Source organism: Melospiza georgiana, chromosome 4, assembly GCF_028018845.1.
Source record: "Melospiza georgiana isolate bMelGeo1 chromosome 4, bMelGeo1.pri, whole genome shotgun sequence".
NCBI classification, from domain to species: Eukaryota; Metazoa; Chordata; class Aves; order Passeriformes; family Passerellidae; genus Melospiza; species Melospiza georgiana.
In genome coordinates, this window is record NC_080433.1 from 41,980,819 (window position 1) to 41,998,972 (window position 18,154).

At 36.1% G+C, this 18,154-nt stretch overlaps 1 protein-coding gene across 9 annotated transcripts in view; it reads left to right on the forward strand.

Annotated features, from left to right (window-relative positions):
* PPFIA2 (PTPRF interacting protein alpha 2) overlaps positions 1–18,154 on the forward strand; it is a 287,306-nt gene that overhangs the window by 259,162 nt on the left and 9,990 nt on the right. For all 9 annotated transcript variants that reach the window (XM_058023315.1, XM_058023311.1, XM_058023314.1 and 6 more), the window contains 6 exons: positions 8,679–8,760; positions 11,786–11,986; positions 14,036–14,098; positions 15,466–15,495; positions 17,003–17,178; positions 18,018–18,115. In XM_058023315.1, coding sequence (XP_057879298.1) covers positions 8,679–8,760; positions 11,786–11,986; positions 14,036–14,098; positions 15,466–15,495; positions 17,003–17,178; positions 18,018–18,115 — 650 coding nt within the window. The remainder of the gene's footprint in view (positions 1–8,678; positions 8,761–11,785; positions 11,987–14,035; positions 14,099–15,465; positions 15,496–17,002; positions 17,179–18,017; positions 18,116–18,154) is intronic.

Consider the following 18,154-nt stretch of genomic DNA (forward strand, 5'->3'; position numbering starts at 1 on the left):
AGAATTAGGATTTAAAGGAAAAATGGGTAAAACATGACAGAGTGAAAATATTCTACACAACTTTTACATTCATATATGTCTAAGGAAAATGTAATAAAATGGCGATAAATTTGTTGTCTTATGACAAAATAAAACCCCAAACCATAAAAATACCCAAAAGGTAAAACCTAGAATTAAAAGTCCATTTTTCCCTGCTGTATTTTATTATTCTCCAACAAGATGCTCAGGAAGTGACAAGCCCCTTGATGACCTACCCCTATCTTCTCCCATCATGGCCTTCAGGCCTTCCCATAAATTGTCCCCAAGTGACTGCAAACTGCCAGCTCATTAAAACTACAAGAAAATTACGTGCATTCCAGTCAATCCCCCTGTTTCTCTCTACACACAGCCAAAGGAGTACTCAGTGGAAAATGTAACAAACAGCAGTTCTGCTTCAATATACTGCAGAAGGCTCAAATTAAAAGCTTTTTCAGCAAAGGTGATCACATCAGTCCTTGCAATTAGCTCAGTAGAAAATGAGAATGAATCATAAATGCATATTCAATTCAATTCAATTCTAGTGCTACTTTCATCAGATTTGGTAATTTTTTTTATTTGCTCCCTGGTACTTTACTTATATTACATGCCTTTGTTGTCCTTCCCTTCCTTAATCTTCCTGTCTTAAACTTCTTGTGTATAAATTTGTCATTTGTTTCCATCTACTTTTCTGTGTTGCACTTTCTCTACTCTCTCCCAGCTGTTTTGCTGATCTTGCACACATGAAAGCAAAATTGAAGTCCTCAAAACCAGTGCCCTTCTGAACTGACTGAAATGTCTGCAACCTCTTCTTAGTTAAACACAGGAAAGGTTTTTCACCTCAGATTTATTACAAATATATCTACCAAGCATTTCTAGATCTCTGTAAATAATTTGTCAATAGAAGTGTAATATTTTGTGGTGTCTGGGTTTCATTCAGGTCTATAATTTTCTTTTTTATGATGGCAACTAATGGATGATGTGGAAAGTTTATTATCAGCAATGACTACAGCAATCCTACTTTCTCCTCCATATACTGTACCTGTTATATTGGCAATAATAGGTTACCTAGAGGGCAAATCATTCATACCACTGTTGCTACTGATACAGTGTTAGAATGATTGCTGAAATTAAAACATACCTCATTCACATTAAAACTGCAAATATAAAATTTTACAACCAGTTCTAGGTCATTTTAGATTACGATGAGATATTTTGCTAAGATATTATTAAAATGCACATAGAAAAGTAAACCTTGGTATGTAATCCACTCAATTTTACTGTGTATCTGTGATAATTTGGTTTGGGATTTTCAAGATTTTTAGGGTTGCACAAAAACCCTTGTGAAATTATTCAAAGCTAAGCAAAAAGCTTTGATTTGAAAACCTACTCCACATCTGCTGTGTTTACAGATCTTTGGCATGAATGTGTATTGTTGATGGAAGATGTGCTGTGCTGAGTGGTTCCTAATAAATAGCCACCATGAGTTTAATGAAAATCTCATTTTAACAATTTCATTGCTCCTCACAAGAGCACTTAAGTTTTCTAAAGCATTGAAATATCAATTACAAAGATTTCTGTAGTTATAATGGTTATATTATTTTATCTATCATACTATTTATTTTTTTTATGGACTACTATATGTTCATTAACATTTATGTGCTTTTTTTTTTCCATTCATCTCTCTTCATCTCATGAAAAGCATATCTGGGTAAGTTAAAATGCCATGGTCGCTGAACATATTAATCTTCAGCACCATGTTTATTTTCTATGTTTTATTCCTACTTTTTTTTTTGTTTTTCTGTGAATCTTATGTAACAAATCCATTCAGAAAACTGAAACTGAATCCATGCAAAAAAATGAAAGCTTTCAAAGTACTCAGAATAACTGAAAACCTTGAAATCATTCACAAATTTAGGTCAGGACTAGTTCCTGAAGTGCTTGACAGAATGAGTTAACTACTTGGAGATAACTTAGATAACTTCTGTAATTTTTTTTTTTCTAATAAACACATTTTGGGAGTTCTAAAGTCCAGAATCACAAAGACATTTGAGAGTTAAAGACAGTGGAAAAATTATGAGTTTAACAAATGCTGTTAAGGCATGAATTCTGTTTAATTGAATCACAAAACACTCACAGAGTATACAAATTTTTTTTTTCTGTTTGAACACTCATGTTGTTTCAAAGCAAACATATATGCAAAAATATTTTATTTGTGCATATAATTTTACTGTTTTCTCTTTCACCAGTTCATTTTCTTGTTTGTTTTGGTTTTAGTAATTAACCTGATATCAAGTTTAAAATTTTCATCTCTTCTTTGATCTATTGTAGAAATTTTATTTCTTCTTGAATAAGAATTTGCAGACTTAAGGAGGAAATTTCAGTAGGTGAAAGGATACAAAACTTAGTTTTGAACAAGGGTTACCGCAATATATTATAATATTTGATTATGAAATTGCTTTATAAAAAGAGATTTGATAACATTTGACCAGCCTGGGACCACTGAGGGTCTCTGATGTAGTACAATACACACGAGATTGCAAGACTGTGTATTATGCAAGTCTGCTTATTTCACAGCTGTTTTATTTGGTTTTTGATACTAGCCCTCTGAAGATCTATTTGCCAGGGTTTGTCTTATCCATTCCTGAATGTCCTTCACTTAGCCAAATAAACAGCTTCAGAAAAAAAAGAACGCTGCCCTTCAGTTTGCATACAGCTTAAATGTACACCTAACATGGAATATCCACAGCACGGTTATTTTTTAGTCTGGGCTACTGTGGAAATTATACTTCCTTATTTTATAAATTTTAAAACATTCTGTTTATTACTTACATCTTGATTTCTGTATTTCAGTCCTCTTTTTCTGAAAACTCCCTAAAGTTGAATACAAAACATCTTGTAAAATATTGGAGATTGAATTTTGTCCATTGTTTCCAGTCTGACCTGATATTTGATATCAGAAAGTAGAACAAGGGATTAAATTATTCCAATAATTTAAAATCCAGATCACTTAAGTGTCAAAGTTCAAACAGGATCTGGCATAGTTTTTAATTAGTGCAGTCTTTAAATCAGTTGGATCCTTCCAGATTAAATTAAATCTGCATTGTGTGGCAGTAAGAACTGTTGAGTCTCTCCCCAACCTCCCACTCCACTTCCTACTTTAAATCCATTTATAGTCTTGCAGAAAGTACATATGTAGAAAATGTATCTTGAAAATTATTCTATAGAAAATGTTTCTATATATAGAAAATGCAAGTTGATATTTTTATTAGATATTATGAACTTATACAAATTCAGCTTTTGTTTTTTCATGCAATGTCCTGAGTTACAGATTCTGGCATGTCTTAAATAGTTGGCAAATGACAATAGAAAGGATAAAATCTAATTCCAGTTTAATTCATTAGAAATCCTGTCTCCTCTTTTTTTCAGACTTTGAATGTATGTTACATTTCAAGCGGCAGATGTGTTTAATCTTACCTTGAAATCATAGGATTACTCAGATAAATGCAAGATATTTGGTCTGTCTTTTTTGTCTGGTTGTCTTCTAGAAGCCTATAATATGCAGTACTTTGTTATAAATTAAACATTTTAATATTGGTGATCACAATAACCATAATAATGTCAGTTCATAGTCAGAGGACCTGCTAGGTAAAAACCTCAATCTGTTTTGTGTTTGAGAAAATGTCTGTGTCTAAAGGCCATTTCACAATCTACCCATTAGCCAGATTTTTAAATCAATTCTTCTTGTGTTTTAGAAGCATGATCTGGCTCTTGACTTCACTGTGACTCCTCGTCAATTTATCTCACATTTATGATTATGTTTTAATTAAGAGACATTATTTGTTTTATGCAGTATAATATCCCTGAGGTCTTTTCACATGAACCCTATTAGATATCAGAGTAAATCCTATTACTTGCAGAAATATTGAGATCTGTGTTGAGGTATTGTTTGCATTTCATCAAGACAATGTCTGGGTGTCGTGCATTGCACAGAGTATTTGCAGTATGTGTGTTAGAAATCCTGAGCTGTCTTTGCTTGTTTGCTTCATGGGGGGCAGCCTTGTCTTTGTGAAGAAAATTGAATGCCACCGAATGACACACTTTAAGTCAAGACAGCATTAGCATCCTACACAAGTTCTATTTAAAGATTATTAATGTTTTTAATAAAGTTCATTGGGCTTTATGCAATGAATTGATGACAGCTGCTGATATAGAGTTAGAATTTCCTTGGTATGAGAGAACACATATGAAGTAGATTTGCAGGATAATTTCACTCACTTTTTCTGCCTTCCTATTGCTTCCATGTACTTCTCCTGTCCAAGGGGTTATTGAAGCATTCAGAAGTCCCCGTGCTATGGGACAGTTGTGCTCTCAGGGTTTTAGGTTGATCTGGGCAATGTGTTGTACCTGGCTCGTGAATGAGTGGTGCTGAGGCAAATGGCCCAGTGTTAACAATGTCCTTAGCAAGTTATTTTGGGGAGGATTAAATATCAGAAGTCAGTGCTAGGACAGCAGCTCTGCTTCTCCAACACACAGCTTCACAAAACAACTTGACATTATGTGACTTTTCTTTACTGTCTTTAATAAAAATGTGAAAACAGCCCACTTCACGTGACTCTCCCTAAAACACACAAAGTATTTCCCAATGTTGGATTGATGTTAAACAGTTGATGTTCATGGAATTTCCAGACTTTACAAAACCAGGCTCAGAGTAATGATATATTTTAAATAGCATATTCCAGATACTCCCATAATATCTCCAGGAAGAAGACTTTGTTCTTCAGCAGTAATAATATTATCTTTAAAAATATGACTTTAATTTGAAATTCATTCCAGTGGTAGTAAGTGGTTTAAACCCCTATCTGCAAAATAATGTCATTTCTAGTAATGCCTGATTAATGTCAGTTTTTCCTTATCAGCTTGTTTTCATATGCTGCCAAAAACCTAAGCAAGCATGGAAATAATTGCATTTCAATCCCCTTCCTCCTTGCCAATGCAACATGGACACATTGTAACATGGAGTACTCCCCTGACAAAGTCTGAGGAGGGGAAAATCCCCAGTTCCCCTGCGAGGAACCTTCTAAGTTAGATTGTCTGTATAATGCTTTTCATGATCCCCCAAACCCTGTATTTGTAATGAAGGGAAGAGGGAGTGGTAAGCTCTAGGGCATTTGTCCCTTCTTCCTCCTGTCATCAGCTGTATGTGTTTGCAAGGAAAATTGAACTGCAGTTACCAATATTTTGCTTTGGGGTTCTTCTGTTTTCAGGAAACCAGTGACTATCCCGTAATGACAATTGTAGACAACATCCTGTCCCTTCTAAAATACTGTTTTCTATTCCAAAACAGGCAGGTCACTGGATTAATTTTTCATCTGATTTGCACAATTGGTAAAAACAGTGCATATTTTTTCCTACATGATACTTTTAATTTAATGAAAGAGTGGATTTTTTTTTCTATAGTGCTAGTTCATATGACCAAAAAAACCCCACACCATTCCTTAGGGTTTTCACTGACTGTAAACTTAAGAATGTATCTCTTAGTCAAAAAATAGAAATTCTGAGTTTAGGTTTGGCTCATAAAGGTTCAGGTTTGAAGGCTTGAAGGTTCAGGTTTCACAGATCTCCTAGTTTGTATTAAGAAGTAGTCAAAAACTAATATCCCAAAAGTAAATGATAATTTCCATTAACTTTACTATTGCAGTGCTGTTTATAAGAATCATCTGAGGAAGAAATCATAAGTTTTTAAGCATTAAATTCTTTTTAAGGCAAGAAAATATTATAAAAGTCCTTTTACTATCCTTCTGCATCGGTGAGGGAGGCACAACCCTTATGATGCCTATAATTCATGTGCATGTCTGAGTACAGGATTTTTATCTTTATGCTAAAAGTATTTTCAATTCAGAGCAATTTCCTTCTACATGCAAAGGCCATTTGGGTTGTTTATCTAACTAAAGGCTTTGGCTATAGCACATATATATATATATATATATATGTTTATATACACACACACATATATATATGGCATCTCATTTCTGGCCTGTCCCCATTTTCTTGAGCTGAAATCAGTAACCACAGCTCTATTTTCCTTTAGCTCTGTGAGCCAGACTGCCTCTGAAGTAACAGAAGTGCTTTCCCACTCTGGGAGAATGTATTGGTTTGAGGATCACTGGAATGACTGTAAGCCTCCACACCAAGCCTCGGGCTGGTACAGATGTTGCAAAGTCACAGAAGACTCCCTAGAAATATGTGCTCTGTAATTCCAGTATAAAGGAACTGGGTTTTTCATGGAAGTGAGACCTTGAAGTGCCAATGCCTCTTCTTCAGGCATCTCAGTTCCTGAAGCCATGCAGAGGTTTAGCACCAAATCCAAGAGGCCCAGACTTCCTTCCCACCTCCTTGTAGTCCAGGTGCTGCTGCTTTCTTGCTTGGAGCAGGAAACCAACACAAGCAAGGAAGGCCAGTGACCCTCAAAGGCATGATCTCATTTTCTACTTAACATGTTAACCAGCCCAGCTCTTTCAGCTGGGATGATTGAAGAGAATAGCTCAGATAAAAGAACTCTGGGATCAGGTTCCTCCAGGGATGGACTCCCAGCTGCAGAAGGGGCTGCTCCCCAGGACTGGGCTGGTTGTAGGGAAGGAGCACATTGCACAGGGTTTTGTTCAGCCCATGCTCTGCCATGGGACACCAAAAGTGGCCAGGTGAGGCAAGGGCATTCCTGAAAGCTTGTGTCTCTCTAAGAATGGCCATGCCAGCTCTCGGACCTGGTAGCAGCTGGAGACCTGCAGTCCTGTTGTAGCATCTGTGGGAGGGACAGCACCACTGTACCACCTGCAGAATCAGCCCTGAGGGAAGGCTGCAACCCAAATACCTCATCCACAGGGAGCTGAGATGTGGCCAAGTCTGGCCATGCCTTAATTCTGCTCTCCTAAGCAGGCAGGTGAATACCTTTCATAGACATTCACTACTTATCTCCCTGGGAATATGCCTTTCCTGCATCCCCATTGCCTGCTGAAGGTAACATGTACTCAGAGAGCAACTTCTTGTTTTACTGAGGGTTTTGCTTTCACAGAAACCAAGGATAGCTCCACAGTGGCTTGGGATATCCCAGTGACAAAGGAAGGTCTGCTGCAAAGGCTGTGCAGGAGGAGAAGCTGTATCAATTTCAGTAATGCTGTCAAGTATTTGTAATGTTAAATATTACTACAGCATAAGCTCAGAAAATAAAGCAGCCTGCTTTCCATAAATATTCAGAGCCGGGGATTTAAACCTGTATGCAAAATCTATTATTTGAGTTCTGTTTTCTGCTAAAGCCGAATTCACTCAGTGTGGCCCCTTGGCAATGCAAAAATCCCCAAAGGACTACTCCTTACAAATAAGACCACTCCGTTGCTTTTATCTGCTCTGATTTTACAGTACATATATTTGAAAGGTTGCTGAGGCAGTGACATATTGTCAAGGGATAACTGAACCACAAAGGTTGTAATAATAAAGGGGGACAGAAAAAAATTGAAGCCATAATTCCAAGATTTTCTTGTTATTTGGGAATGTAAGCAAATTTGAATACTACATTAGCATAGTCCCTGTCTAATTTGTTTTTCACTACAGCTTGTTGCAGAGAGCATTCTTTTGTGGTTTGCTCAGTGGGAGGCAGCTGAAAGCATGTTGTTAAATACCAGAAAAAAAAGACATTTGAAGGACTGCTTTTTCTACACCATCACCACAGTGGAAATATCTGGTGAAATAGCAGAATGTTTTTAATATAGAAGAGCATTTTCCTGGTAGTCTAGCTGACTAGTTTATATGTAACTATACCAAATGTTTAGCACAGCCATATTAAAAGTATCAATTAAGCTTTGAGAATGATGTTTTACATATACACCAGTTTTAGTCCAGAAAAACTGCAGATACAGGAGCTGGATTGGTATTTGATCAACTCAATAGACAGACATATATATATATATATATATATATATATATATATATATATATAAAATTGAGAAATCACATCAATTCTGTAATTATAAAAATACATCAGTAAACCATACAGAATTCTTTTATCTATAATAAATAATTAAAAAGATCCAAACATGGAACTACCAAAGATATAATCAACTCTTAAATAGCCAGAGATGGCACATTTAAGGTACAAAATAGCTGTACTGCACAGGCCATAGCACTGAGCATAGCTGGTACAGCTGGCTTAGTGTTTCAAACACAAACACCTCTCACATCCAGCTGCATTACATCCATGCTTAGTTCATGTCTAGAAGTTGCCACTTCTGGGCCTTACTGAGTCACTACCAGATCAGAGATAAGTTAGTCTCAGGAGTCCCTCAGTTTTCTCTTCAGCAATGTCTGTTTTGATACGCCTTTATTATAGGGTATACCGATTTTTTATTGCTTTGGCTAAAGAAGAGACAGAAACCTTGCCTTTTGTATGTTAGATGTTTAAAAGGATGTCAGAAAAAACGAAGAATTGGGAATAGATTGAGAATACATTCAACAGGAGAAAGAGCTGTATTGTTAACTGGTGTGTTCTGTGCTTTTTCTATGCCTGTCATTGTGCTTCACTGTTATTGCCCTTCACAAAAAGGCAGAGTTGCATCTTTTTGTCCCAGCACATAACTGCACATATTTACCATTTCTTGATCCATTTTTAGACATGAACTTCTGGAAGAGGCTCGGAGGAAAGGTTTGCCCTTCGCACAGTGGGATGGACCGACGGTGGTTGCCTGGCTGGAGGTAGGTGCTGGCCATAACTTGAAAATGTGAGTCACATTTGTGAATTGCTTCTGTGTCCTTACAAATCTTGAAAAGAGACTGTTACAGCCTCTTCCTCTCCTGCTGTGCGCTGTGCCATCAGCACTACGTGGGCTTTGACACTGGATGGTGTAAATTAGAGACTAGAGCTGAAAAAAGTAAGTCAGAATTGCACAGTGGGATGAGGACCAGAAATGCGCTTGAATCCCAACATTTTTAAATCTTTGAATTACTCGGCCTCTAAATGTCTAGGAACTCCACAGATATTTTTTGTAGAATGATGTGCTAATTTTAAATAAATGTGAAGAATTTGTAGCTTTCTACATTTTAAAAACATAATGGAAAATCTCCTCATCATTTTCACCTGCAGTGTGGGAGACCCAGGTTGAAATCTCCCTGATTTGACAGGCAGTGCCTTCATATATGAACTCCAATGTGCAGAGAGCTGTCCTTTAGGCACTTTGGAGGATGTAAACGAATGAGTTTTGGAAGTCAGGAAGAAAAAAACATTCAGCAGAGCTGTCATCAATTTTGACAAAGTAATCAATGAATGTTTTAGGTGAAGGAACTACTAAAAAAAAACCGTACACAGATGTTGAGGGGAGAAGGCTGCAGAAAGAATGATCTTATACAAATCCACAGTCACTTTTATTTAGCAAGGCTGAAACACTTCAGTGCAGATACAAACTCTTTGTTGGCTCAAAGAACAAGTCTATTCCTTACTATACCAAGCATCTCTACCTATTCACAACTTTTTTTCCTGCCTGCTCTAGCTATCATCCATTGATCATCAGTTAGACTTTGTCAAGTTTTCCCTGCAATAGAAAAAAGAGATCCCTCTCCAAACCTTTGACAGAAATATGCTAGTGAATAAATGAAAGATGAAAAAAGAAAGCAGCTAGTGTGCACAAAATTTCAGCTTCACATTGGAATTGCTAAGGGTACCTAATGAAAAATACAAAATGAAAACTGCCGAAAGTCAATGCAAGTATTTGTATATGATCTTTGAAAATAGGATTATATCCTCATTTCCAGAAAATCTCTGTTAATATGGAACAGTCTTTTATTTGGCCACTACTTTGCTTTGTCATACAACTTTAGGAGTTCTGTAACCAGATTTATATCAGTCAGAAATACTTAGTATTACAGTAAAGGCTGATTTGCTGGAGACATGAACATACAAAAGTCTGCAATTTCTGCATACCAATACCCTCATATTTCAAGGAGATCTGCAGTTTCAAGCAGTTTTTGACAAGTTAAGCCTTACTTTTTTTTCCCCTTGATTCTTCCCTGAAAAATAGGATATGCTTCCCACTGTCTAAGAGAGGGGCTGTAAAGAGAAATCAGGATCTGTGCAGTTCTTGGGGAATATGATGACAGTAGCACAGGAGAGCTCAACAGGAAGTTCAGGTCACAGTAGTAAGTGCAGATTGAAAACCGATGACAGAAATATATAAGGATAGGACTAGTGTGTTTATTCTGTGAGCATCAGTACATTTCATACTCTCCTAAAGAAAAATATGTGTCACTTCAAATACAGAATAAAGCTAATATTAAAGGAGAAAATACTCACAATTTAGAAGTATATTATGAAATTTTCAAACTTCACAGGGCTTTCCACCCTTAGCATTTATTCTTGTCGTTTGTAAGTAGCACAGACATAGTTGAGAAATAATTTAAGAATTTTGTGTTTTCTTAATTCTGGAAAAGTATATTGCTCTCAATATCTGAGTTTTCTGTCTAGAATTATTTCTGTCTTCTCTTTTTAGAGACTGTTCATGTAATGTTGTTTTCTGCTAGAGAGCTATTTTGTTAAAGAAATAATTTACCTAATGAGCAGCAAACAGTTTATTTCTGCAGGGTGAATAATTCCCAGTGTTTATGCTTTTCTACTTTCCAAGTGTATGTGTGAAAAAAAATTAATGTTAAAAAAATGAGGTGGTGAAATACATTTTGAAGCTACGCATGGTTTTTTCATGGCCGTTTAAGTAAGCCTTTATTAAGAGAAAAAACAAAAGACAGCCAATGGAATCAGCTAAATTCTGACGGCCTATTTGATATGCACATAGCTAAGTGAATTTGTTTTCCATTATGTTATCCCTAAAATCTCAGTGATTATGGCATTCCCTGCTTATGTTCTTCTCACAGGCTTTGCTAAGCATAATGTACTTCACACCATGATTAAAAACCTCACATGTATGATATGAAATTTCCTCCTTTGGGAAAAAAGAGCTGTAGACACTGACATTCATATTAATGAGGCAGCATAAAATGAGAAAGCTGAGAAAAACAAGAGTAATTCACACTCAGTAGGTCCAAATTTACTGTAAAGTCTGTACCTGATTATTTGAACTGGGCTTGGTTAATTTCTACTCAGAAGATAAAAGCTAAGAAATGTAAGATTGTGTGTCTTGGGTACACCATGTTAAAAAAGAAAAAGCCAAATTTTAGTACAAAAGTGAAAAAATTACTTAATTCCTCTTAGATGATTTTCTGTACAGAATCTTATCAGATAGGCAGTAACATTGACTTGTGCCAGTACTTGGTCATTAAAACCTGGGAAAGGAGTAGCCCAGGGGATGGAGGCAGCTCTAAAAATAATTCAAAGCATGCCTTGCTTTAAAGTTCTGATTACAGTAAAAGCAAAAAGAATTCACATGAAATCATGGCAGTTTCAAAGGTTCTGAAACAATTTTGTTCTGTTAGAGACTATGATATTCATACTTATTTGTATGTGTTACCATGCTTATTCAGACTGCTAGGTGTCCTGACAAATTAATTGTTTGTTATTGGTCATTAATTAATTGGTTATTAGTGGTCATGACACCAAGTCTTACATTTTAAGAAGCTTTTGGACAACGCTCTTGGCACATGATGTGGTCCTTGAGGCTGTTCTGTTGGACTTGATTGTGCCAGTGGGTCCCTTCCAGCTGAGGATATTCTATGATTGTAGTTTCATTTGAGAGATGAAGCAGTGCTTTGGATGAAATGTCCTTTCTCTTGGCAGCTCTGGCTGGGGATGCCAGCCTGGTACGTCGCTGCCTGCCGTGCCAACGTGAAGAGCGGAGCTATCATGTCTGCTTTGTCTGACACTGAGATTCAGAGAGAAATTGGAATCAGCAATCCTCTCCATCGCCTAAAACTCCGATTAGCAATCCAGGAGATGGTGTCATTGACAAGTCCATCAGCACCTCCAACATCCAGAACAGTGAGTCGTGTTCAGCTAACTTTTTCTTCCCACTTCACCCTACAGGTGTCTGCAGAAAAACTTTTATAGAAACAGAGTGGCTCTATGATAACACACACTTCACAATCAGTGAAAACTTTCTAATAGAGACTCAGAACTACCTGTTCATCATTTCTTTGATTGTTGATTGCTGATGTTTTTCTTTTATCAAATATTCTTTTTTTTAAGTCATTGTTTTGATTATCCTTGATGTTATCCAAATTGGTATCAAGCATCTTATTTGTAATTTTGCCCTTATTTTTGCCTTCCTCTTTCTTCAAATCATCTTTACCAGCCCAATCAGATTGTGTTTCCCTTTTTTGTTTGTTTGTTCTCTTTCTTTATTTCTTTTTTTAGGATGGAGGGGAGGTAGGTGTTGGGAGAGGTCATGCAGGAACACAGCTCTTTTGAGTCTTTTTCCCATTCCCTCTTTTTGCACCCTTTCAAATGTTATCTAATACAAATGAGCTGGCTTTAGGTTCTTCATGCTTTTAAGAGAAGCAGGGATTGGAAGTGTGAGGGGAGCATCTGGAAAGTGGAAGGGGAGCCTGTGCATTCAGTGAGGAAGAGAAAGTGGTGGCAGAAAGGAGGGAAGCAAGTAAAGATACACAGAGATACAAGTCTGAAAGGAAAGGGGAATATATCAAAAAGAGTAAGGAAATAGATCAGGGGAGAGAAAGAATGAATGTGCTATATATAAAAAGCAGGAAAAAATAGGCTAAACTGATGAGGACAAAAAGAAACAAGATAACAAAAGGGAAGTTTTTAATGCTGAGATATGCTGATGGTAATGGAGATGCAAGAAGCAATGGAGACTAACAAAAACGGGATCAGTTGGTAAACATGGCACAGAAGTGAAGGACAAAGACTACTACTCAACTGGTGTAAGTCAGATTTCTACTAGAAAGGCAATAATAATGACTATGTTAATAATATTTCTATTTTGTAATATCTGGTCTTCATTGGATTTATGGAGAATTTTTTGTGGAAATTAGAATTCAGATACGTTTGTGACCTACATAAATAACTGGGAAGCAGCACTAATGTTGCCATTGATTGCCCTTTTATCTCCATGTTGCTCATGTTCTTTAAATATTGTAGTTTGCTGTCTGATACTTTCTTCCCTGAAAACAGTTTTGTGTGTTGTCATGGTAATATTATGAATTGTAGTGGATTTCACCAAAGTAAAACAGTAAAGACTTAATATGATGTTTGAATTACTACAAAAAATTAATTTTGATTTTAAGAGCATAAGAGGATATTTTAAAGCATAAAAGCATTTACACTTATGAAGTGAGGGAATATTATGTTCAAGATAAAAACATTGGGAATAGTTTTGCCTTGTTTTTTTAATTCTTCCTGCGTAACTGTGTGCACACAAAGCTGCCTTCCCTGCTCTGGAATGTTCATTTCTGAGTCTCCAGTCTTTCTGCTTCCCCTTTTTCGCAGGAAAGGAGTTAATTTATCTCAGGTCTCCAGAAAACACAGCACCACATCCATGCTCCCTCCCTGACTCTCCTCAGTGTCCTGCTAATCATTTGATGAAAAACAATAGGATGAGGATGAATAGTTTTAGAAGTGAATTTTCTTGACATTTTGATTTACAGAAACATGGGAGAAGTATTCATTATTTAGATTACAATATGAGCTTGTGACTTGTGCAGAATATTTAGGCTGGAAAATCTTTGGGAGCTGAAGCTTACCTGTGCACAGAGCTGTGAGCTAAAGGTTGCATTTGCCAGTTGTTTATGAAATGCAGCTTTAACTATTATTCTTTCCTTTGTGGCAGTGCTCTGCCAGATTCCATCCATCAGTTCTAGTTGTAATACTCCACCACATCTGTTCAGAAGCCGCTAATGAAAGATACAAACCAAGTTGTCTAAAGTTGTCTCTAGTTGCAGCTCGGTAGAGGCAAGAACGTGCTTGTGCTGATGGTGATGCGCTGTTAACTTACAGTGGTGCTGCCTTTCTTCTTTACCACTGCTTACCTAATGTGGATCCCACCTGCCCTCCTGCGGGCCTTGTCTGTAGCCCTCAGGCAATGTCTGGGTGACCCACGAAGAAATGGAAAACCTTGCTGCTCCAGCTAAAACGGTTAGTCATTCCACTTCCACTTCCAATGGTTTCAGTGCTCCAAAGAGAATAGGCCTGTTCCTGCTTCAACACAGGTGCCATATCTTCTGTAGGATGCGTCCCAAAGCATGCCATTCGAAGGTTGCAGGGAGTAATGAAATTGAATTTAAGGAACAGTTACATAATTTTTCAGCAAATGGTATTGCCATCACAAAAATTGCATGACCCTAAAACCAGTATTGGACTTCTAAGAGTATATAATAGTTTCAGAGCCACTGTCAAACCTCATTTAATGAAATGAAATTGTCATGGTTACAGGTGCAACATTTCTCCTGTAATCTACTCCCTCTTCTTCTAAATGGTGTTTTGTATTTGCTGACATAGAAATAAGAAAAGGCTTGAGAGTGGTGCATTAAACAACTTCATGTTTTCATTAATGCTGAGTCTTTCTTGTCCATACTTGGGTATTAATGATCTTTGATTTCAGACACACATGGAGAGTGTCATTTATTTATTGATTTTTGTCAAACCTCTCCCTTAACACCAAAGTAAGACTTTTTTTTTCAATTTGGAATATATGTAATTTTTGATTTTGATTGTTAACATTATATCATAACTCTATAAATGTGCTTATGAAAGATGATGCAATGTTCCAGTGAGATCTCTAAAAAATTATCTTCAGTTTAGCAAACTTTATAGTCATCCCAATCCATAAATGGTGGGAGAGGTTCTGGAGCTAAATTTTGATGCAATAAGGAATTATTTCTTCAAAGTTTATGCTTGTTAAAGTATTTTAAGTTTTTTAATAAGCAGTAAGGAAGCCAATTCTCATAATTGTTTTTTTTTAGACTGAGCTCATTTCTACTTTTATTATTGTTAGTAAAGATAAATGCAAATGTAACAGCACTGAACTAACAAGAAGTAGAGTTGATCCTGTTTAACTGGCCAGCCAGAAAAATACAGTTTTTCCATAAAAAATGTTATGTAAAAAGCTCCTTTACAATACCTTCTCAAGAAGACATCTTTTTATTGTTAACGTTTTAAAGTCAAACTAGAAACACAAAACTACATCCCTAATGCCCAAATTTTTAGGCAAGTGTTTGTGTTTTAATTGTGAAACTGTGAAGAGTGTTTAAATAATGCTGTAAAATTTCACCAAGATATAATTATTTTCTATCTTGAAAACTTAGCTGCATTTTATGGTCTTGGTCTTACAATTTTCCAGGTAGTTTAGCCTAGGACATTGCCATTGGGCAGTTATTTTATTTGTGCACTTTATGTGAATATTTTCATTTTCATTAACGTGCATATGAAAATCACATCTTTTTATAACTAATTTTTATTGTCTTTTTACCTGCTTTACTAATTACTTCCTGCTGATAATACAGAAGGAGTCTGAAGAAGGCAGTTGGGCTCAGGTATGATTTTTCATGTGACTTTTTAAAATTGAATGTTGATAATAATGTAATTGGGCACATCAATATGCATAGTGGAATATAATATTGTGACAGTATTTCAATGACTGAACTATGATTTACATATTTTAGAGTTCATATTTTAGAGAATATATTCTCTGGACAGTTTTTTTAGGTAAAGCAAAAATAGGTACATATGTCGTGAATATTTTTCACAAAAGAAATTACTACATTCCAGGGACATATCCTATCTCCCATCTAAAGCTGTGTTAAGAGTTTTAGAGAGTAAGCATTTTCCTCATTTTTCAGAATAGGACAGTAAGATATGCCATGAATTTGAGAGCTAACTTTTCTAAAAATCACACCAAATTTTTTTTAGAACAATTGTATAAATCACACCCAAGTTACCAGCCTACAAATACTGTCATATATTTCATTTAAAACTGCCAATTAGCTACATTTTTAAACTTTTTCTCTCTAATATATGCACACTTATACGATCTTGCTGTCTTTACTGATGACATTCCTTTTCTCTTCAAAATCTTACAAGAATGAGATGTAAGGGGAGTGTATTTTCCCTCATAGATAATATATGCATCCACCATTAATTGTGTTATTCATTTATTTATGACATTAAAAAATAAACCAAAGACATAGTTAGGCTTGAAAATGATTCTGAGCATGATCCTGTTTAGTTAGTATAAATTTTGCAATTTGTTAGTTTTCTATTTTGTCATACAAAATAATTAACAAAAGTGAGATGTTACAATCTATTTTGCATCTTAATAGGGAAGCTCATATAAAAATAGCTCCATATGCATGGCTTTTTCATGTAGTCCCTTCCTCACCCTAGTGAAATTTTAGCTGAACAATGAAGCCTGGGTACAAGTTTCTAGGAGGAGCCTAGTTTGCTTCTATCTCGATTAATTTCTTGAGCTCTACATTTGATGGATTTAGGTTTAAACTGTTCACAGCTGAAAATATCTCATCTGAATGTAAGCCTGAGTGCCAAACAGCTTAAATTAACTTTTACTCTCTAAAGGATTTCAGGTGTGTATCTATGAAGTGTCATTGGCTATTTATGAAATTCTTCTCCCCACAAACAGAAACAAGCCTTAGTGGATGACCTGGAGCCATGTTTGTATTACCAGTTAACAGTTCAGGGTTTGCCTGGCATAAATATTCTAGAAGGTCGATTGAAAGCAAGTAGGATTATGAAACACACATATTTTGATTGTGTAACAAATCTGCTTGCATTTAAAACTCAAAATTGAAAAAATTCCTTAAAACTTACATAAGAAAACAAGATACAACAGGCAAAACTGCTGTCTGTAACAAATATCTCACAGTGGTTTTTCCCTCTTCCAGTGTTAAAGCAAAGCAAAACCAGAATTGCTAATTTTTTTCCAACATAATTTTTTTCTTTGAGACATATTTTGTTTTCAGTCTGTGGTGCAGTCTTGAACAAACTCAGGAATTTTTCCCCCTCTCCGTTTTCCTCTCTCCGTAGACCCTGGCTTACGGTGACATGAACCACGAGTGGATAGGTAACGAATGGCTGCCCAGCCTGGGCTTACCTCAGTACCGGAGTTATTTCATGGAATGCCTGGTAGATGCGAGGATGTTGGACCACCTGACAAAGAAAGATCTGCGCGTGCACCTCAAAATGGTGGACAGTTTCCATCGGTACGTGGGCATAAAAACTACATCCGTAAAAACGCTTTTGAGTCTGTTCTAGTGCTCAGTGCTGCTCGGAATAAAACCACTTTCTGTTGTTTTATTGAGGAAAAACATACAGAAAAGAGAGGGCTGACTGTCAGAAATCTGAATTCAGAGAGATTCCTTTAGTAATAGCAACCACATTGCAATTATGTCTCTAAAAACCAAGATACTGGTACAGATAAATTTTGTAATGAGCAGGGAACCATTAATATGTCAATAGACTCTAGACAATACAGAAACAGTAATAATTTGAGTGGTGTGAAGTATCAGAAAGTGCTAGGCTAAGCTTCAAAGCCCTGAGATCTCATAATAATGAAAAGCTATTGTGTGTAGCACATAAAAGCTGTTAACAATACAAGCAATTTGACAGTTGTTGGGTTACCTAGGGATATAGCTAGGAAGTTAAATTGGAAATATGGAAATAAAGGCATTTAAACTTTAGGGAGAATGAGGTTTATGTGACAAGAAGTGGATTTCTTTTTAATATAATGTCTGATTTGTCACTTTTTAAAAGCCTGATTTGACAAAACATTTCACGGCTCACAAGGGCTGACCTTTTCAGATCTTTTACCTCTTTTAATGCTTTGGGTTTCTTACGCTAAAACAGTTATTCAAACATACTCATTTTGTTTTTTCCCATTTCATTCCTGAAGTCTGTGGAGTTTTTTACCCTCTGTTTTCAAGATTTCGTACATGGGTACTATGAAACACTTCATGTGAATTTCAGGAAATACATCCTACATATGTTCCCATCTTCAAAATTATCTTTATTAACTCTGTAAATGTTTCTCTTTAAATAACAGAACAAGCTTGCAATATGGAATCATGTGTTTAAAGAGGTTGAATTATGATAGAAAAGAACTGGAAAAGCGAAGAGAAATGAGTCAGCATGAAATAAAAGGTGATAGTTCCTGGGAATGAATACTGGGAATGTTTCTTC